Below are 20,957 nucleotides of genomic sequence, written 5' to 3'. Positions count from 1 at the left end.
TGCCCACTGGCCAGCATATGAACAACCCAACACTATAAAGATGGCGACGCGCTCGCTACTTGTTAATTAACAGTGGCAGTTGTTTTTTTTTCACAAACCTTAAATAGAATGAAATAAATAATGTAAACAAAATAATGCAAGTCTTGCATGCAAAAAATGTGCACCACAATACCATAATGCAAGCTTCTTGGGAAAGCAAGAGTGAAGTGAAACTTATACAAACATTGCAAAGGTAAATGAGCAACAAGTAGCCAAATATTAAAAATATTGAGAACCAACAATATAATAAATTGTGCTATAAAAACTAACATAAACATTTTGTAAACGGTGTTAATATTTAAAAAATATCTGTATTGCATTAAAATATAAAATTAAATGCAGCCACACTGCACACGTAACCTTGTGAATACGCGTAATTCGGTAGCACTCGCAGTAGCTGTGGCATGGCTTGGTTGGGCTTTCGTTCGAGTATTTTTGGTGTGCAATTAAAATTGTTGGATTACATTTACTTGCAGCGCACAAAATAAACAGCGAGCAAACAATTAACAAAAAGGCGTCGGGTACGTCAGGTATAACTCAACATGGACCCAACAACGGGCAGCAGTTGCAGCAGCGGCAGTTCAAGCAGCAGCGCCAGCGGAAGCAACGGAAATGCTGGCTGCCCCTGTACCGCGTCCAGCCCGGGATGTCCTGGTGTCTCCACAAATCATCACAACGAACAGCCGCAGACAAAGCGGCAGAAAATAGATAAACAAATACGTTTAGTGGGCAGCAAATCGCCGCCGGATATACTGGCTGATGCAGATGTTATGGACGCCAACGGCAACAATCAGAGCCATCATTTATGCTCATCATTGTCCTCCTCATGTTCCACACATTCCTTGTCCAGCAGCACAAACAATTCACCCACAAATACGCCATGCAATTCGCGTGCCGCCTCCTATGCGCAGCTGCTGGTCAACAATATCATGCCACAAAATAGTGAAAGCGTCGCCAAGGATGAAGTGGACCGTGCGGCCCAGCTGACCGAACTGTTAATTGCAACAAAAGATGCGTCACAGACTAATTGCAGCGAGCGCAGCACCACTACCAGCACAACGACGAACACTGGCTGTTCCAGCTCTAGCATCGATGATATGCTGGAATTCGAGCAGTCACTGACGCGGCAATGCCTGTGCGGGGTTTCGGAGCGTACATTGAGGAAGCCCTTTCAGTCGCACTACTCACACGACTCGAATGGCCAGAAGCGCATTGCGTATTTGCGCGAATGGCCCACCAATAAGCTATTGCAGTTCCTGTCCAATCTGCAGCTCCTCTTCGATATTTACCTAAAGCAAAACGCCAAGGGCTACATCTGCACAAGGATAATGGACGTTTGCGATGCGTTGATACGCAACGATCACAAGTTGATCGATGAGATTATTGTATTGGCCGGCTATAATAATTCGTATGTGCAATTTCTGGCGGCACGTGTGCTGGCCGCATTTTTGGTAATTGCCAAGCAGGAGCTGAACGATGAGTGGCTGCAAAAGATTGTCGATCAGCTCTTTAACTATGTGCAGCTGGATGTGGCGGCCGTGCAGAAAATACACTTTAGCTTAGATATAATCAAACGCATTGTTGAGTGGAAGGATGTGGAGCTACATCCGCTGGACGATGACTACTCGGTGGCAGCAAGCACGGTGACGAGCACTGTGACAGCGGATGCGTCCGTTAGCTTCATGCATTTCCCGGTGCAGGATCAGCCGCTGGCGAATAACTATTTTGCGCTGCAGTTTCGTGATGCAACGGCGGATCCGACAGATGCGGACCTTTATGATAACAGCAATATAACAACTAGCAGTAATACTCCCGCTAATTATATGCCGCCTAATGGTTGTCATGTCGTCGCCCTTACCGACTCTGAAAGCTTCGATACAACGCATCTGAAATGCGTGACCATACAGAAATTGGAGCACAAATGGCCAACGCTCGTGAAGAATATGTCGGAGCTGATGACGCCAGCACAACAGGACAGTGCGGAGCATTGCGTGCTCAATTTTCTGCAGCTTTGGGAGAACATTATATCGGTCAAGGCGAATCTCTCGATAGACGAAACGCGACCATTCTATGCGCAACTGGATAAATTTGAGCTATTGCTCAATCACAATTTGTCCTGCACGGTTTATAAGCAGATGCTGTGCCTATTTAATGAGGCTCTTTGCTATGGCTCCACGCTGGCGCTGCAGGACATGCTGCCGGAGGAGACGTGCAAGCTGGCGCATCAGATTGTATGCCATGTGCGTAGCCTGCGCATTTTAGAATCCCTGCCACGTCGCCAGCCCGAGAACATTGTCGGATTAATTGGTTATAATGGTGCGCCCGTTAATTATGTTTCAGGCACGCTTCACAATTCGATACAGGCAGCGGCTGTAGCTGCTGGCGGCGGCGACCTCATTGAAATGGACAAGACTTTGCTGCAAAAGATGGTGCTTTTGGTGCTAAAATCGATTGCGGTGACCGTTAAGGAGATACGCAGCGATTCATCAGATTCGTCAATTGATTCAACCGATTATGACGCGTTTCAGGATATACAGCTTATCGAGCGATCCATACGGGATGTGCTCAGTAAACTGGAAACGTTCATTAAGCAAACACTGGAGTTTCATCCGGAATGCCATTTTAGTAAAATATTGATACATCTCTTCGATGATCAGGATGATCATCTAATTGAGGCGATGGTCTGCACACTGGATGTCACCTCCGGCATATCGTTTCGTAATAATGCATTTCCGGAGCTGGTCGCTATGTTGAATCCTGTATATACATTTCTTGAGTTTCTCAAAATGACATCGAATAGCTCGGACCTGCTGCTGGATCTGCTCGTCAGCAATGAGACCTGTTTCCTCTTGTATTTGCTCCGGCTGCTCAAATATATACGCATGAACTGGACCATGTTTGTGCACAGCTGCCATAGCTTTGGCATGGGCAATGCCATGCTCGACGAAGCTATGGGAGTACTAATACGCCTCCGACTGCAAATATCCAGGCTGGTGTCGCGCCAGCTTTACCCATATGATATATCGCCGGTTCTGCGTTTATTGGAGAGCTGCGAGAGTCTGTACGAGGGCAATGAGCTTAGTTAAAGATAATATTTAATCACACACACACACACACACAAACATACATACAAGCAAGCCTTATGCAATTAAAATACGTAATTTATTTTTGTATTTAAAAGAATAGAAGAAAACTAGCACAAAATTCAAGTTTTGTAGATTTGTCACATACTTAATGTACTGATACTCTTTGTACTCTGAGAACATGCATAGACTCTTTTTAATTCATCTCAACCTAAAATCTAAGCAATACATATAAAGAGAAAACTTGACAACCTATTCAAATCATATGCATATTGAACTGTAAATCAACTCTTTTTCCATGGATACTCGATATTCCATTCTAAAACAAAACACAATACAATAATTTAGCTTAAGATTGTTTTAAATCTTGCCGTTAAGTAGATTATTAGCATATAGACGTTTTGGTAATACGGCTCATCTGTGCAATTTATTAAATGTGTGTATATTGTATATCTTAATAATTGCATGGGCGTAGTTATAATATATATTTTGTGTTTAAAAATGCCTTAATAATACTACACTTATTAATTAAAAGCAAAAAACAAAAACATGAAGATCATATTTTATGATTTGTGTTAGATTTCAAATTCCAGTCGTTGGGGAAGCTTAAAATTTGGATTGGTTAGCAAAGCTACTCCTTAGCCATGGTTCAAACCTAGTTTGAACCTGCAATTTTAGGTTTTATATATATTTATCAAATAGGTACATCTGTAATAGTCGTTTGGATGAGTCTGAGTACTCCTAGATATTGCATATAAATTCGTTGAAAGTTATTTCTGATTCGTTTTTTAAAAATGACTGCTTAGTGGCGATTTATCATGCGGACCCTACGCTTTGTGTCGGGTGTTTGCATTGTTGGCAGGACACTTGGGACCGTCGGTGGAAGGCCTGTGATCGCCATGTCTGCTACTGAGCCGCGTCTTGCCATTTCGGGGTGTACAAGCTTAGAGACGTGCACAGTCTGATAGTTTATGCTGATCGGAACCGATAAGCGGCGGCACATACGTGGCTCTAGAATAGGAAAATAACATAATCTTAACTCAAATGAATCTCTTTTTTATGGAGTTGAAGTTTGATTTATTACCCAAATGCGCATCGCCTGTAAAATGCTTGGCTACAGCTGGATGGATGGGCTTGAATGGGTAAGTCCTGGGATGGTCACCAACTGAAGTCTGCTGGCGCACGCTTCTCGACAGCTCTTTGGGTGCCTTTCCTTCCCGGTAACGATCCAGCGATACGGAACGGCCCTCTACAAAAATGTTGTGTCTAGTGTGCAATGGAAAATCTGCATTGCGAATGTAAAAATATAAAAAGGTTATCAGTACTTGAAGGTCGAGTATTTGAAAATGAAAGGGAAATAAAACGCAAACTTTTGCTTTGTGGCAAGATAATACTTTGTAAAATCATCACAAGAGTGCAGAGAAGAGTTTTATTTATAACATACATTATACAGATTCATATAGGGTATATATATAGGCACATAAACATACAAAGTCATTAACACTTAAAATTATATATATTTATAGGAATCGAAGTACATTCACATACAGAAATAGCTTCTAAGTGGAGTTTGAGAGTAAATGTAGATAGGATATGTCTTACATCGATATAGTAGAAAATCAAATATTAGTTCACAACACATATATGACAATAAAAACTATTTTGTATCTTAAAGTTTTGATTTGTTCCCTATTTGAAAAGCATACAGTTACATTTATGTGGATCCTCTTTAAAATTTTGGCAAACTTTTTGTTGAAATACCTTTTGAAGCACGTCGATCTTGATGATTGTGCCTTTGCTCCTTCTGGGCATAGGATTGGAGGGAACAGCGACGCAGTCGTTTATCTCCTTTGTTCTGCTGTTGACAATAAAAATGTATTAATATATATATATATACCATTTTATAATGATAGTTAAACAATTGTTACCGTTTTATAATGTTGATTAATATCGGATGCTGCTTTTAGCAATAGATATATAAAAACCAATGCAAAGAGATAAATAATGGGCTCAGCTGTATTTGATTTCTTGGAGTTCTCCCTTTTCCTTGTAGACTGAGACTTGGACTTAATGGACTTCAGCTGTTTGCGTCTTTTTATAAGGAGATTGCTAGACATTATGGATTGACCAGTGGACTCATTGGCTTTCTTTAATGTAAACAATTCATTGGAAAAAACATCAATTTTTCTGCACAATGGCTGTTCTTCAAAACCCAACTCCTTTCGATAAGCGTGTACATTTTTATCTTTGAAGTTCACATTTGGTTTGCTTAGCTTTAAAGCAACAACCCCTGGTTTTACATAGCAGTTGTAATTGTTCTGCACTCCTGCGATCATTAGATAGACTGTGACAAGCACTATAAGGATGCCTATAGGAACCACATGATGATTGTTGTTTCGACAGTCGCTCAATTCAGTTGGGTTTTCATCGCTTGACCTAACTCTATCAACTGTGGAGTTTTCATCTTTCGTTTCCGTTTGCATTGCCACCAGAGTTCAGTAAAACTTTAAATAACGAAACTATATTTCATATGCGCGCAAATATGTATCTACAAGTCGCTTGGGAAAATCGATAGTCGAACTTTTGGCATAGTACAATTATGTTCTTAATCTCGCTGTTTTAACAAAACAATTTTTATTGTTGCAATTTGTAGCGGAAATATTTCTTAATAAAATAATTTATTTGTTATTTTTGAATCTTTTAAAGATTCGCAAAATAAAAACACCGCGTACTACCACTACGAATACGAGTATGAATATGAATACGAGTTAGAGCGCGTGCGAATGTGTTCTGAGCATTCACAATAGATTTTAAAAATTCGCCAACTTGCCCTGCAGGCTCTTGCTGAAGCTGGACGTTAGGCATGTTAGCTGGTTGAGTATTTCTATAAAAAATAGAAGTTTAATTAATAAATGATAAAGTTGTTGAATTTACAAAGGTTGTTTTTAGTCATACCACTGATTTCTAAACTGGCGGATTGACTATTACTTGTAGTATGAATTTGGAGACTCTCAAAAACAGTTTGCCGCTTGAACATCGTAGTGCGAAGACTGTCCTCTGGAAAATTTTAAATGTAACAATTAGCAACTTTAATAGAAAATCGAATATTCACTACCTCTGCAGAAAATAAAATCTTAACAGATTAAGGTCTCAAGAACAGATTAAAATGTTAAATAGAATTTGCTGATATTTACAAAGCACAATGAAGCTCGTAATTGTGGTTAAGATATCTTAAAAAACAATGATTTTCTCAGATTTTACTCCTATGTTCGGAATATAGTGAAGCTTATAATTGCAGAAATTGGCAGGAACTACGAAATCCATCAGTTATTCTTATAAGAACTCTACTTTCGATGGATAGTTCCCTATATCGGCTATATCCGACATATGTACTGCGTGAAGCAAAAAGACAAAATCAATCAATCAATAGTTAGCTTCAGAAGTGACATGGATATGTTGACTAGGCTCTTGATTGCACTTCATAAGGTGATGGGCTTCATACATTATTGACAAAATTTACTGACTCTCCGAAAGAGTATTACACTTGGATAAAGCTATACAATAACTTACTCCGACGTAAACAGTTGTGGGCCTTCGGCTTAAGGCAATCCGAATGAATTTTTTCAGCACTTATATCTGTTGGCGTACAACTGTTTCCTCTACTGTGATCCTTACGAGTTGCGTAAAGTATACTGCGTGATGGAGAACACAGTATGCCTTTCGGATTACCCTCATCCATGCAGTTACTTGAATGCTCAATTATTGTATGCTTTATATTTTCTGTAAATGCAGCAGGTTTATTCTGATCTCCAGTAATCTGGCTGTGCAGTTTGCGCAGAATAGTGCGTAATATCTTAAATCTCTTAATAATACGGTCTTGCTGAACCTGGGATGCACACATGAGTATAGCTTTGCATTCTCGCAAGACTCGCACAAAATTTTGCAAGTGCTCATGACCCGGTTGTAAGACAACCTTTTGATTAGTATCCAGCTGAAAATGTTCGAGTATTGAAAAGCCCGTTTGGACCAAGTCTTCCAGTTGAGTTTTATCAAACTTTTTCTCAGCCGCATTTAGGCCAGTTGTAAGAATTTGCAAATAACAGCCGACAAAAGCACGGCTGTCCATAATCTCTTGCAGTGCCTGCTTAAACTTAGACATTTCCTCCTTAAAGTGCTGTTCCAATAGTTCAGAGTGCAAATCTGAGGCATTCGACTGCAGCGATGGTATTAAACTGGTATCCAAATATTCAAATGAGGCGAGACAGCTGCGTACAATGGTTTTTACTAAAAAAGAGTTTTATATAAGTAGATATATGTGTAAAAAACTTGAATTAAAGGCACACACTTTTTAAGTTTGGCGCAAAGGCTATTGCAAAAATGCCAATTTGTGTTGCGCGATCCAAATTTACATCGAAATCGGCTATGAATTCATCAGCAGTGGCATCGGTGTCCGCAGTGCTTGAATTACGCAATATATTGCGTATTTTATCTACTGAAATTCTTTGAAAGTCCAGAAAACAGGTGTATACCAAACGCAATAGGGACTCGTTTATGTGCTCCTCCAGTTGGCAAAGTGCCTGCTCTAAGGTCATGGCTTTAAGTTTTTGCATGGAATAGTTGGTGGCTGTCTCTTGGCATTCCTCTTGTAAAGCACTGCAATCGCGCATAACCTGAAAAGAGAGTTATATATAGCGCAATTGACATTTTTAGTATAAATAGTAATATATAATAGGTAACAAACAGAAATAGACAGGTAACAACAGACATAAAATGGACTCAGGTAATTGACGCTTGGAATTCTCAACAAGTTAAAGCATAGAAAGGACGGCAAGGTGTTTGCAATAGGAATACAGACAACTTTTTGGTGCTTACACCTTGTTGTTTTTTGGCTATCACATTTAAATACCAAATAGTCAACATTCATATAAGCTTAATATTAGGAAAGTTATATATATCAATTTAAATTCATTTCGTATATGGCATTTAAGAAATACCTTCTGACAAAGCGCACTTAACGCTTTCTTATCTTGTTGCAATGCCACATTAGCAAAGGACAATGTTTGGCCTAGAAGTAAATCTATGTGGCACTTTATTTGCATGCTTAGGGCTAGCACATTTGCCGGTGAATCTTTAACAAGACTTCTGTCTACATTCTCGGTGGTGAACTCTGAGAGGAAATCTAGCACAGAATCCAGTAGTTTCAGAAACGAGACGCCTTCTGTAGCGCTATTCTCTGAAGGTCCTGTCGAAGGCAGCAGACACACGCACAGTCTTTTAAGGCAAACCGTGATGCGGTCAGTAAAATGGTGATGGCTAGCCTAAAATTAAAGGATTTTGAAGATCAGCGACACAAAATACGGGTTTAGTAATAATCTACCTGAATCCTTGTGCCACTTGCTGCTTCGGTTTGGATTGTGGTCTCCAAGTGCCGAATACATATTAAAATTTGCGTTAAGCATAGGCAAATTATTTCCAGACAATCATGTTCTAGCTGGTTGCTTAAGCACTTTTGCAGCGTACTTACAAAAGCCAAAAATGTTGCACAGAAATCCTGTAATGAATAAAGTCATATACAAACAAAAAAACAGCTGCAAAGGACGCCGGTAATGCTTATGTTTACGTTAAGCCAATTTGTATCGCCCTTATTAGTGGATCCACCACGATCTAGCATGTGTAGGCATGCTTCTAGTTTCTCTCTCAATGGTTGCATATTAATATAAAATTAAAAGTTCACTTGTTGCACATAAAAAGAAAAGTACACACTACAAAGGTTTTAAAAAAGTGGCTTGCCTTTTGAACATCTGGCAGCACTGTTTGCCTTTTGCATTTTGACATTATTGTTGCCAGACTTTTAAAATGAGTCTGACGTACAGACGCAGACGTACACTATTTTCGATAGCAAAAATTGTAGTATTCTTAAACCAATAAAAAAAATTGACTAAGATCTATGCAAAAACAACTAAGCAGCGGCCAATCACTTAAACAATCAAGCCCACGTCTCACAATCTGCTTAACTCATTATTAGAAAACTCCAAACACAATTCCAGACATAGAATTTCGTGCAGTGCGTATACAACGACAAGTGCAAGAAAATGAGCACGTCAAATGCAAGCCGTAAGGAAACGGAGCGCACCAAACTGATGCAGGAAAAATGTCAAACCCTGTTAACCCAAATGCTACGTGATGATGACAATAAATATTGTGTGGATTGCGACGCCAAGGGTGAGTACACTGTCACAAAAAGTACACATCTCTCTACATTCATATACAACTCAACAACAAAACACATTATGTACGAGCATATGCACACATTCATACATACATTTATTAGTTATCCGATTTAATTATTAGTAATAATTTATTACTCAAAGCGCAACCACATAAAATAACTGTTTCTGAGTATTAGAACGGCTCCGTTAATTAATTTAATTTATGTCGGCGCACGCAACTAGCATGTTTAGAGAGTATTCCCCTTTTAATTAGGGTCAGGGTCAGCTTAAGACAAGCACGCAATGTCCTGTACATAATGTACTTTCACTACAGTGAAAGCTCTACGATCGGACAGCTCCCTTGGGTGAGCATTTCTATTTGGCAGTTTTGCAAACATTATTAGATTTTATTTTCAAACACAAAAGGGATCCAGTGCTACATATGGCAGGATTAGCTTTGTCAGATGCCACTAAGCTTCTCATTAAAACCCAAAAAAAAAGGCCAAATCTGTTTAAAATGCCCTGATTTCATTTGACGCCTTGGGTATAAAGATGTTCAGCCATAAAATAGCTAAATCCGCAGCACTTCTGTGGTTAACCGCCTCCTCTATAACGCATACATATATATAAGTAAGGCTTCAAGATAAGCACAAATGTTGGATAATTCGTTCTTGGTGCTTTGTTTATCTGACTGTGCATACAAATTACTCATTGGGTCTTGTACATTTTCAGGTCCCCGCTGGGCATCATGGAATCTGGGTGTGTTTTTGTGCATTCGATGCGCTGGCATCCATCGCAACTTGGGCGTACACATATCGCGCGTGAAGAGCGTCAATCTGGATGCATGGACACCAGAGCAGGTGATATCGCTGCAACAAATGGGCAATTCCCGGGCACGTGCCGTCTATGAGGCACAGCTGCCAGATGGTTTCAGACGCCCTCAAACAGATACGGCGCTGGAGAACTTTATACGGGCCAAGTACGAGCATAAAAAGTATTTGGCACGCGAATGGGTTCCGCCCTCGCCGCCTAAGGTCGATTGGGCCAAGGAGATAGATGAGGAACTGGAGCGGCAGAAACGTAAAAAGAAATCGGCGCAAACCGGTCTCGGCATTAGCAACATAAATAGCAGCAACAGCGGCTCCGTCGATAAACGCCCCTCGGCGACAGCAACAGCGAAAAGTACACCACTGCCGGCGCCACTGCCCAAGCCGAAGCCCAATCAGGTCGGTGGCTGTAGTCCAAAGACATCTCATCGTGTGCATAACAATAGCACCCAAAGTGCCGCTGAAAGTGATCTGTTGGGGCTCGCCTCGCCCACAAAGCCAATCGTCCACAGCGGCGTACAGGATTTGCAGAATGATAGCTTCACTAGCTTTCTGAGTGCCAGCAGTAATGTGAGCGGCATAACAACTCCGGAAAAAACAAATGGGAATAGTGGCGACCATACTACGCTGAACATGCCCAGCCAGCAGTCGAACTCTTTAGCCCAACAGGAGCAGGACTTCTTCAATCAGGGCACACTAGGGGGTGCCAGCGATAAGGATCAGTCGGGCAAAATGTCCAAGGACAGCATATTGGCGTTGTATGGCAATGCACCAACCACACACAATCCACAATTGAGCTTTGGTAATTTTACGGGCATGGCACCTGGCGGCTACATGCATCACCAGCAACAGCAGCAAGTGCCCCAACAGGCACATCATCATCATCAGTTCATGACACCTCCCAATTCAGTGAGCATGTACAATGCACCCGTTATGGCCGCACCGAATGCGTTCAGCAATGCGCCTACTGGCGGCGCAATGAACCTGGTGGGCAATGTCGCCTTTGGCGGTGGCCAGTTTCCAAATGTCAGCGCCAGTCCGTATTTGGTGGGCAACAGTCTGGCAGCCGGCCAGGGCACGGCAACAAATTTGATGCAGACAAATCAGAATCTGCTCAGTGGTATGCAGCTGTTTGGTGCCGCTGGAGCACCGCAGGCGACAACACAACAACAACAACAGCAACAACAAATGGGAATTGGGATGAACTTGATGCAGCCCATGTCGAGTGGGTTGCCGTCATCAGGTTATCCAGCTACAACTGGTACCACCGCCTCGTCCGTGACGTCAAACTTAAATCAGCAATTTGGCAATTTAAATATCGGTAATGTTTGGCAATAAATGAAGACTCCTATGCATTCCTTTATCGAAGGTCCATATGCTGAAATAAGTTATAATTGTTAATGTATAACTTTTTGTACCTACTTGCCGCCGAAGCCAGTGTTTGTGTTGAGTTGTATTAATAGATGAATTGTGTATTTTTTTTCTGCGCCCCGCCCAACCTTTTCTGTTTATTTGTTTATAAGATGTTGTACAAAATAGAATACTATTATTGTCAACAAAAAGAGCTACATACACATATGTATTTATGTAGGTGCATATGCATACATACGTACTTGTATGTAAGTAACAAATGTTCCCGGTTTGTACATACACATATAATGCATGTGTAGGTATGTGCATATGTATACATATGCACTCGCATATATGTACGTACGTACGTGTTTCCGAATTGAACATGCATACATAATACATAAAAAACATACATATAACAAATGATAACAAATTGATAAGTTCTGATCACAGCTGAATATGTTCATGTTTATGTACTTATATACTATGTTCATCCAGCCATACGTATGATACGTTCCATCAATACTGGGAAGACGTGAGATTTTTTGGCAAGTGTACTTGTAAGTTATATTATATCCTTAGCTGAACTATGTATGTATGTCATTCAATACCTAATTGAGAATCCGCAGTATGAAATACGTATGTACTTCTATTTATAAGTGGATACCATTTTAATAAATAAATATTCATTAACTATATAATAAAATAATTGAACTACCACTTTTACTTATTTCTCACCTATTCGGATGATCTTTTTAAGTTCTTGAGTAACTGCACTTCTTCAACTTTAAAGTCCCATAAATTTTGGATCATGGTTTGTCCTCTGGATTAATATTAAATTTAATATATATGCATCTACAATTTTGCCGTTACATTGCTTACACACAGACTTTTAAGCAGTGAAAAGCATGAGAAATAGCACTGCTGTGTCTTGCTTTTTATCCCACTGGGTATTTTAATGCAACCCTGAAACGAAATAAATACCTCCGATATTTCTGCACACCCCGCCGCCGCCTATTGTTTAACACGTCAACTTCAACAACAAAGTAAATCAAATAAAAGTAAAATTAGAAAAAATTAAATAAGATATAATTGATTTCAAAACAATAAGTGAGATGGAGAGCAGCGAAGGGCCAGCTGGAAGCTCAAATGAGCTCCGAGAGCGCAAGTGCACAGACATAAACAAGGATTTGTCAACAAAGGAGGCATATTTTGCTAGCCTCGCAGAATGGGCGAAACAGGCGGCGCTCATGCAAATGTTTCCCAATTATCTGCTCGCCAATTATAGCTATCCACAATTGTTGCAAACTCCATTGCCATATGCAGCGCCGCCAGGCATTGAGCAGCTGCAGACAAATCGCCAAACCCAGCAGCCGCAGCAGCAGTCAGCGCAGGCGAATGCATCGCCAGCTGTTAGGCCCAGCTTCAATCGTTTTCGGGTTCTTGACGAAGTGCAGCAACAAGAGATTATCCAAAGAGTTGGTGGCACTGAAATGGTTGTGGCGCCGTTTTGGAAACGCGCCTTTGCGGAGGCCATAGATATTTTCATATTATTCATATTGAAAATAATTGTGACCTTTTCACTGTTTCACGTTTTTGATCTGGATTTCGACAAGGATGTGATGCGTAAGACATTGGAAGATGACGATATCTTTGTGAATTTTCTGGATATCTCAATGGACTTTATAAGTCTTTCGTCGGATCTAATACTAATTGAGTTGCTGACCAAATTGTTAGTATGCTGCTATGAATGCCTCTGGACGGTGTTCTATAATGGCGCAACACCTGGCAAATCGCTGATGAAGATTCGTATACTCTATGTGGAGGCCGTAATGCCGCTGCAGGCACCTGTTATGCCTCAATTTGTTTTCCAAGCCCAGCGAGAACCGTTGCGAGCTGTGCTCTATCCCGCCGAGACACCTAGCTTCCTCAGGGCATTGATGCGTGCATTAGCCAAGAATCTGGTCATGACGCTACTCTTTCCCATCTGCGTCGTTATGGTTTTCTTTAAGAACAATCGCACAGCCTACGACATTATAACAAAGACTATAGTTGTCGAGACAAACCGAAATCCAGCTCCACCCGCCGTGCCGCCCGCCGTGCCACGCCCACATCAGCAGTAGTCAGACACAAGATGCGGGACACATCTATATATAATGCCAAATCTTGTGAAGAAATGTAGACGACCGTGGCATAACAGAAACAAATTAATTTATAATTTTTGTTAACCATAAAATGTCTGAGTTCATGTTTGTCAGATAGACAAAAATATTTTCTTCCTATTATGATGTAAATAGAAGAAATGTAAAATGTTTTCCAAGCATATGAAATTCATATCTTTTTAATCCTATGAACTTAGTCTTAAGTCCGTTTTCTCAATGTTTGAAAGATAATGTTTCCTGAAACCGTATGTTAAGAAACCGGGCTTTAACATCGTAATATTATTGATTCCTAGCGAAAATAAAACAACACGTCGAAATGAACCTAGAATGATAAATAACTGGGAAAACATAGCGCATTTATTGCCAATAACATTATGCCAAACAATTATTTAACCAAAACATTTTTCAAAGATTGTGCTACAACATTACCTTTGCCTGGCACATGGAGCGGTGCACCCCTATAGCAAGCCACCAGCTCAGAGTTGGTCATAAGATCTGGAGCACACGTTTCAAACACTTTTTTCTTCGGGTTGAGCTGTGCATCTGGTTGGCGTACGTAACCATCACAATGAACTAAATCACCGGGAACGGCGCCAGTTGGAGGACTTAGCACTTCAACCTTTTCAGGGGTTGAGGCGCACATAACCATTGCCTCAGAGGTGACGCCACGCATCTTGGCCGGCTTCAGATTGCACAGTACAACGACCATACGATTCTGCATTTCCTCCAGCGGTACAAATTTAACTAGTCCTGAGACAACAGTACGCGGCGCTGGTTCGCCACAATCGATCTTTTCAAGATATAAACTGTCCGCATCCGGATGGCGCCCGACTTCAACAATTTTACCCACGCGCATATCCAGGCGTCCGACATCCACTGGAGCCTCCGCCACAGCAATTGGTTTCGCAGCGGCGGGTTTTTTCTCCTTGACCTTTTTCTCTTTGGGAGTAGCGGCAGCGGCGGATGCTTTCGACTCATTCGCAACAGGCGCAGGTGCATCGGATGTTTCAGTTGTGGTGCAAATGCCCCGGTTTCCGGGCACCGGTATCTGCCTCTTGCCATTGCGTACTTCGAGCGCCACTAGCTGCGCCAGAGCTGCTTCTATTTCCTTAGCCAGCACAGCGTTCTCTTTAATCAGCTCCTGTTTTTTACGCTGGACAATCTCGTTTTGTAATGCCGCCATCTAAAGTTGTTAATCATATAAGTTTTGGCATTTGGGTGCATTCATCTACATTACCTCTCCCTTTAATGAGTCAATCAACATTTCGGCACGTTGATTATTTTCAACAATTTTCTGAAAAGCAGCCATGTTTACGCTTTTTCTGCACTGATCTCCAGTTAGGTTTAATGCGATTCTGCATGTGGCACGCAGCATTGTTGAGGCAACCAGGGCTGCAAAACATTGTTGCTAGCTACCGCTGCAAAAAAGTTTAAAATAGCTGAATCGGCTTTCTGAACGTAACTTGCCTAAAAATAAAGTTACTTGAACTTGGCATCGATATGCTAGAAAAAAGCTAAATTGGTTTTAAATTTCATTTTTTTCAAATACAACCTCTAAAATTGGCCAAATTCGGCTAGAAGACTGAATTGGCAACACTGCTGCATCGTCTAAATAATTTGACATTTAAGTAAATTATTTTGATAAGATATTGGGTTGTCCAAAATTTTGAATAAATATTTTAGCTCTGTTCTCTTTAAAATGTATATAATTTGCTCAAAATTAAATTAATGTTTTTCGAATTCCAAATATCGATGTTATTATTGCTACAACATATCGATAACTTTTTGATACTAAACAATGATGAGTCGTGAGCACAAATATAAATACGCAACAACAACTGATGCAAATAGAACTTGTTAAATATAATAATAATAAACAATAGATAAAGAGTGTTCATATTGCAAATGGATTACGTTTATTGTGGCGGCACCGATCAAATCGGAGCGTCCGAAGACATTTTAAGTACGTCAACCAATATACACATAAAATTGTATTTGTATTTGTCTATACAACGCATATGTATCATGTATTTTTCCAACTTTCTCCATTTTTATTGAAATATATACATGTATTATATTCTATATTTGCTTAAGGTGTTTACGATACAGGGCCCCCGCGTAACTCTGAGCATTATTCACCAAGTTTCAATGGCTTCAATATTGGTTCCAGCGATGCCGACTACGTCGCTAGCCCAATTCCAATTCTTGCTGACGGCGGGGAAAATTTTGGCGTCTCAACTGTAGCCTTCGATGACTATGAAGAATTACTTTGGATGGGAAATCAAGGTGTAAGCAGCATCTGTTTAAACATAAGTCTGCCCTCTGCTTTGATAAAAAACTTCTATTAATATACTTTCTACAGGGACATGTTACCTCGTACTACACGAGCTCCCTGCAGAAATACACATCCTTCCAAGTACACGCCAGCGATATAGTGCGACAAATAATTACCATCGATTCGGGAGTTCTAGTATTAACACAGACATCACTGCGACACCAGATACGTCGAGGATTGCCAAAGTTTACGCACAAGTGAGGATTTAACATAATTCGTTTTCATACCCTTAAAACGATATGTATACTAAATTTCTGCAAGGGTCTTTAATCTTCGGCAACCCGAAGAAAACTGTTCTGTTCTTTTGTAACTCTTATGTACAAATATTTTGCCAACCAGATCAAACAACATGGTGGAAATGGTGTGCATGCTGCAGTTATCCCCGCATCGCCTAGTTATGGCTGGCTTGCAAGAGGAGCTCATAGACTTCGACATGCGCAGTCTGAAGGAGACGCGGTTGGAGCATGTCGGATCCGCTGGATGTACGGTGTTGCGAAAGAACTCCCGGTATCTATTTGCAGGTGATCAATTTGGGACAGTCACACTAAGAGATTTAAACACCCTAAGCGTGGAGCATACAATCAAAACGCATACAAATAGTCTCTCAGATTTTGATGTGCAGGGCAATTATCTTATATCATGCGGCTATAGTGGCAGGCAAAATAATTTGGCAATCGATCGTTTTCTGATGGTCTACGATTTGCGTATGTTGCGTCTGATATCACCCATACAAGTTCTGATTGATCCACAAATGCTGAAGTTTTTGCCATCGCTTACATCCCGTCTTGCCGTCGTGTCTAGCTATGGACAATTTCAGCTGGTTGACACTGTGGAGCTGAGCGAGCCACGCGTATCCATGTACCAAATTAATACGAATGGCAGCCAATGCTTGAGTTTCGACATCAGCTCCTCATCGCAAGCTATGGCCTTTGGCGATCAATCGGGTCATATTAATACTATTGCCTCCATACAAACACCACAGCCGCAGTTTAATGCGTTCTCGAGGAATACTGAGTTTGCGGACGTTGTCCCACAGTTGCCAATGGTACCATTTACAGACACAAATTTTCCATTGTCATCGGTTATGCTGCCGCATTTGACGACAGGCACGCGCTGGTTTTCTGATTGGCCAGAGGACCTGTTGCGCTATGGTTATCATCGCCCAAAGACCATAGATCCAGATGTGCTTAATAGTATGAAAATGCAAGGACCCATTGGATACTCACCGAATCCACGAAGCGCACGACGAAATCAAATACCCTACTTCCTTATTGAGCAAGGACAGAGCGGTGGCGGCAATCCCAATGCAAATGGCAACACGACGGCTACAAAAACCGAGAGCGGCGTTAAAATCATACCAAGGCGATATCGTAAAGTGGAATTGAAATATAGCAAACTGGGTACGCAAGATTTTGATTTCGAACAGCATAATCAAACTTGCTTCGCCGGACTCGAAGCGACCTTGCCCAATTCCTATTGCAATGCCATGCTACAGGTAAGCTAGCCTTAATTGAATTTCTTGCCAGAAAATTGATTTAAAATTAATTTCCCATTAGATCTTGTACTTTACGGAACCTTTACGAATGAAGCTAATTGGACACACGTGCTCCAAGGAGTTTTGCTTATCCTGCGAACTGGGCTTCCTCTTTCATATGCTGGACAAAAGCACTGGTTGGTTTTAGTACGCATACAAATAAATGGCTATTAGATGATGTACGCAAAACTTATTTTAGCTTCAACTCCTTGCCAAGCCAGCAATTTTCTGCGCTCATTTCGCACTGTGCCTGAAGCATCTGCTTTAGGCTTGATTTTATCTGATCGATCCTCAAATGTTAATCTTATTACACTAATTCAGGCAAGTATTGAAATTTATATCGGCATTAGGATAGCAAATTAAGTATGCATTATGAACTTTTTTATTTACAGAACTGGAATCGGTTTATATTGCATCAAATGCATTATGAAATTCTGGATTCTGGCAAAAACTCTGGCATAAACGGTCCGCAAAGTGCATTATTTGTCGGTAAATGTTAATTACTTTTTATTTCAATTGTAATTGGGTTCTCACAAAGTTATATTTTAGCAGAAAGTATGTGCACAGAAAGTAACACGGCTACTGAGTTATATGAATCAATCTCTGGTCAGTAACTGCTCTTAAGAAGTCCCCTTACCAATGTATACTTTTTACAGTTTTAAGATTAAGTGTATCTCGTGCATGTTTTTTATGTTCAAACTTAATCATTTCCATCTTACAGACGAAAGCACAAAGGAGGAGGAACGGGAACGTTGTAAAATAAACGCGGAAACGGATATAAGCAAAATTTTTGGAACTAAACAGATATGCATAAACAGATGTATCAAGTGTCAGGCAGAGGTGAATATTTAAATTAAAAAATACAATTAATTCTAGCAATAACATTTTACCAGAAATCAAAAGAAAATATTTTGCTGGCTTGCAACTTATCGTACCCCACGCATATAAAGGACAATGAGCAGCACTTTGATTTTGGTAACATTTTAAAGCGATCTTTGAGCTCTGAGAAAAATATTCAAGCCTTTTGTGAGAGCTGTAAGAAGTTTTCGCCAACTAATCAGAGCGTTAAGGTAACATATCGAGTAATATAAATTTTATATTAAGCCATTAAATTGAATTTTTATTTCTCAACTAGGTTTCATCGCTGCCGCAAGTGCTGGCAATCAACTGTGGCCTAAACAATGAAAAGGATATCAGCTTCTTGAAACGCCAGCTTAATCGTTCGAACGATCGACCAACTGCTGAGGCAGCATCCTTAAGTACCAGCAAGCCGTGCCGTTATGGTATCAACTGCTCACGTAGTGATTGCCATTTTATGCATCCGGATAGGTAAGTGATTGATTCTTTATATATAAAGACGTATAAATATATGTTTTCTATTTATATAGAAAATCTCCTTCACACACAAATCAGCCAAGCAATGTCAATAGCTCACCAAGCGGCCGTCAAAAATCCTGGTTTCCACTGGCCTTCAACATGGGCATCAGTGACACAGGTGAGCTGAGCGTGCTATCACCCACACACGCATCCAAAACGGAACAGGAGTCGGAAGATGAGGAGCTGATGCAGCAGCAACAACAACAACAAACGCTGCCCAAGGATCACATCCATCGAATGTATGCCCTGCATGCAGTTGTCTGTCAAATTGACGATGGCACCCAGAAGAATTTGGTGTCCCTAATAAATGTGCGCCAAAAATATCATACTATGAAGGCGACTACCTCGGATGCAATCGATGAGACGCAGCCGCAGTGGTATATTTTTAATGATTTTAGCATTTCACCTGTTTCACCACAAGAATCTGTTTGGTTCACGTTGGATTGGAAGGTGCCGTGTGTGTTGTTTTATCGCAGTGTAGAGGATGAAACAGACACAGCACCAACCGTGGTGGAGCCCGTTACAGTAACAGCCACACAAACCAACGATTCAGCCAGCAATACTCCAACCAATCCATTCTTGCAAGTAAGAGTATTGACCAAGTCAATAAACTAGATTATAATATTTTCTTAATGATTAAAATGATTATAGGACATCTTAAACCCGATACCAAAAAAACCCGGAACTGATGCAACCTTGAGACCACTGCAATCAAATGAGATGCCACAAGCAGGCGACTTAATCGCCATGGATGCGGAATTTGTAACGTTAAATCCGGAGGAAAACGAAATACGGCCGGATGGCAAAACGGCGACCATAAAGCCCTGTCATATGAGTGTGGCGCGTATATCCTGTATTCGTGGGCAAGTTTGTGTTCGTAGTATCAATGAGGAACAATTACATAATACCTTATTCAATATTAGGCAAGGTCCTGATGAAGGTGTACCATTCATAGATGATTACATTTCGACACAAGAGAAAGTCGTCGATTACCTAACACAATTTTCTGGCATTAAACCCGGCGACCTCGATGCAAACTTTAGTAGTAAACGTTTGACTGCCTTGAAGTACTCGTATCAGAAATTAAAGTTTCTTGTCGATATAGGCGTCATTTTTGTGGGTCATGGCTTAAAGAATGATTTCAGGTAATTTTAATATATACATAACATGTAATTTGAATATATATATATATAAGATGTAAGATATAAGCTTTCACCGAATTTGTTATCTTTAAAGGGTCATTAATATATACGTACCATCCGAACAAATAATCGACACGGTGCACCTGTTTCATCTTCCCCATCATCGCATGGTTTCATTGCGCTTTTTGGCCTGGCATTTTTTGGGTAAGTTCCACAGTTCAACGGGCTTTTACCATTATTCACATTCAATTTTGATAGGCACGAAAATACAATCTGAAACGCATGACTCCATTGAGGATGCTCGCACAACACTTCAGCTATATAAACATTATTTGAAATTGCAAGCGGAGAAGAAATTTACGCCTGCATTAAAAAATCTATACGATCGTGGTAAACAGCTACAGTGGAAGGTGCCGGAGGATTAAGAATTATTGGTACCATCCACTGGTTAACGACAGATAGAAGCCCGTACAAATGCTAGACCGGCCACCTAGATTGCAAATTTTTAAAATGTTATTTTGTATTTGAAAAAGGAATTCCATTTAGTTTTAAGCTCAATATCGTCTGGAGAGACATGCCCACAATAAAATCAAATCTAATATATTTTCATTAACAGTCTGTGTTCTGTCTTAAATCAAGCAATATGTAATTTTGTGTACTCATTAGTTGGTAATAATGGGTATATTGGTTTAAAACATACATGAGGTGTGCCTAATGAGTATAAATTCTATAGAAATTATGTTGCCATATGCAAGTCTTGCAACTTCATCAATTCCAAATTAAAAATTTCGAATTCCTTTAAAATTGTATGAAGCTCAGCCGGTTTGTTGGTGTTACAGCAGCTCAATATACAGTATACAGGGTATTTTTAAGTCGAATACCCTTGATTAATTGCTTAA

General features: G+C 40.4%; 6 protein-coding genes across 11 annotated transcripts; 4 read left to right on the top strand and 2 right to left on the bottom strand.

The window, feature by feature from the left end:
* The first annotated feature begins 61 nt into the window (after nt 1-61).
* Nucleotides 62-3,176, top strand: lin (protein lines homolog). The gene is made up of 2 exons (XM_064680141.1): nt 62-232; nt 516-3,176. The coding sequence occupies exon 2, from the start codon at nt 582-584 to the stop codon at nt 3,123-3,125; it is 2,544 nt and encodes an 847-aa protein (XP_064536211.1). The 5' UTR covers nt 62-232; nt 516-581; the 3' UTR covers nt 3,126-3,176.
* A 563-nt stretch (nt 3,177-3,739) lies between these two features.
* LOC135426831 (serendipity locus protein alpha-like) lies at nt 3,740-8,940 on the bottom strand. Of its 5 annotated transcripts, XM_064680143.1 has the most exons (9): nt 8,743-8,937; nt 8,500-8,673; nt 8,117-8,440; nt 7,468-7,792; nt 6,693-7,406; nt 6,078-6,179; nt 5,949-6,006; nt 4,884-4,980; nt 4,259-4,407 (listed from the first exon to the last, which is right to left on the bottom strand). In XM_064680143.1, the coding sequence occupies exons 1-9, from the start codon at nt 8,830-8,832 to the stop codon at nt 4,372-4,374; spliced, it is 1,920 nt and encodes a 639-aa protein (XP_064536213.1). In that variant the 5' UTR covers nt 8,833-8,937; the 3' UTR covers nt 4,259-4,371. The 5 variants fall into 5 exon arrangements, with proteins under 5 accessions (XP_064536215.1, XP_064536216.1, XP_064536213.1 ...); XM_064680142.1 differs by lacking the exon at nt 4,259-4,407 and having other exon boundaries at nt 4,514-4,980; XM_064680144.1 differs by lacking the exons at nt 4,259-4,407; nt 8,117-8,440 and having other exon boundaries at nt 4,514-4,980; nt 8,743-8,940.
* Nucleotides 8,941-8,967: 27 nt separating this feature from the next.
* Nucleotides 8,968-12,217, top strand: LOC135426835 (stromal membrane-associated protein 1). Its single transcript, XM_064680151.1, has 2 exons — nt 8,968-9,344; nt 10,064-12,217. The coding sequence occupies exons 1-2, from the start codon at nt 9,215-9,217 to the stop codon at nt 11,494-11,496; spliced, it is 1,563 nt and encodes a 520-aa protein (XP_064536221.1). The 5' UTR covers nt 8,968-9,214; the 3' UTR covers nt 11,497-12,217.
* Nucleotides 12,218-12,527: 310 nt separating this feature from the next.
* LOC135426828 (protein FAM8A1) lies at nt 12,528-13,991 on the top strand. The gene has a single exon (XM_064680139.1). The coding sequence runs from the start codon at nt 12,624-12,626 to the stop codon at nt 13,629-13,631; it is 1,008 nt and encodes a 335-aa protein (XP_064536209.1). The 5' UTR covers nt 12,528-12,623; the 3' UTR covers nt 13,632-13,991.
* A 14-nt stretch (nt 13,992-14,005) lies between these two features.
* Nucleotides 14,006-15,075, bottom strand: AIMP1 (aaRS-interacting multifunctional protein 1). The gene is made up of 2 exons (XM_064680140.1): nt 14,908-15,075; nt 14,006-14,853 (listed from the first exon to the last, which is right to left on the bottom strand). The coding sequence occupies exons 1-2, from the start codon at nt 15,043-15,045 to the stop codon at nt 14,056-14,058; spliced, it is 936 nt and encodes a 311-aa protein (XP_064536210.1). The 5' UTR covers nt 15,046-15,075; the 3' UTR covers nt 14,006-14,055.
* A 385-nt stretch (nt 15,076-15,460) lies between these two features.
* On the top strand, nt 15,461-20,671 carry PAN2 (PAN2-PAN3 deadenylation complex catalytic subunit PAN2). 2 transcript variants are annotated; one of them, XM_064680138.1, is made up of 16 exons: nt 15,461-15,633; nt 15,765-15,958; nt 16,033-16,202; nt 16,345-17,500; nt 17,562-17,676; nt 17,739-17,860; nt 17,932-18,028; nt 18,092-18,145; nt 18,261-18,379; nt 18,433-18,609; nt 18,675-18,868; nt 18,928-19,501; nt 19,568-19,779; nt 19,840-20,061; nt 20,153-20,262; nt 20,317-20,671. In XM_064680138.1, exons 1-16 carry the CDS (start codon nt 15,576-15,578, stop codon nt 20,481-20,483), a joined length of 3,741 nt encoding a protein of 1,246 aa, XP_064536208.1. In that variant the 5' UTR covers nt 15,461-15,575; the 3' UTR covers nt 20,484-20,671. The 2 variants fall into 2 exon arrangements, with proteins under 2 accessions (XP_064536208.1, XP_064536207.1); XM_064680137.1 differs by having other exon boundaries at nt 18,089-18,145.
* Nucleotides 20,672-20,957: the final 286 nt, after the last annotated feature.

The sequence above is a fragment of the Drosophila montana genome, unplaced genomic scaffold (genome assembly GCF_035044405.1).
Source record: "Drosophila montana isolate Dmon_TW-CO22-7 unplaced genomic scaffold, ASM3504440v1 contig_2081_1, whole genome shotgun sequence".
Lineage (NCBI taxonomy): Eukaryota > Metazoa > Arthropoda > Insecta > Diptera > Drosophilidae > Drosophila > Drosophila montana.
Note: the sequence above shows the minus strand (reverse complement) of the source record. Positions and strands in the feature narration are given on the sequence as shown.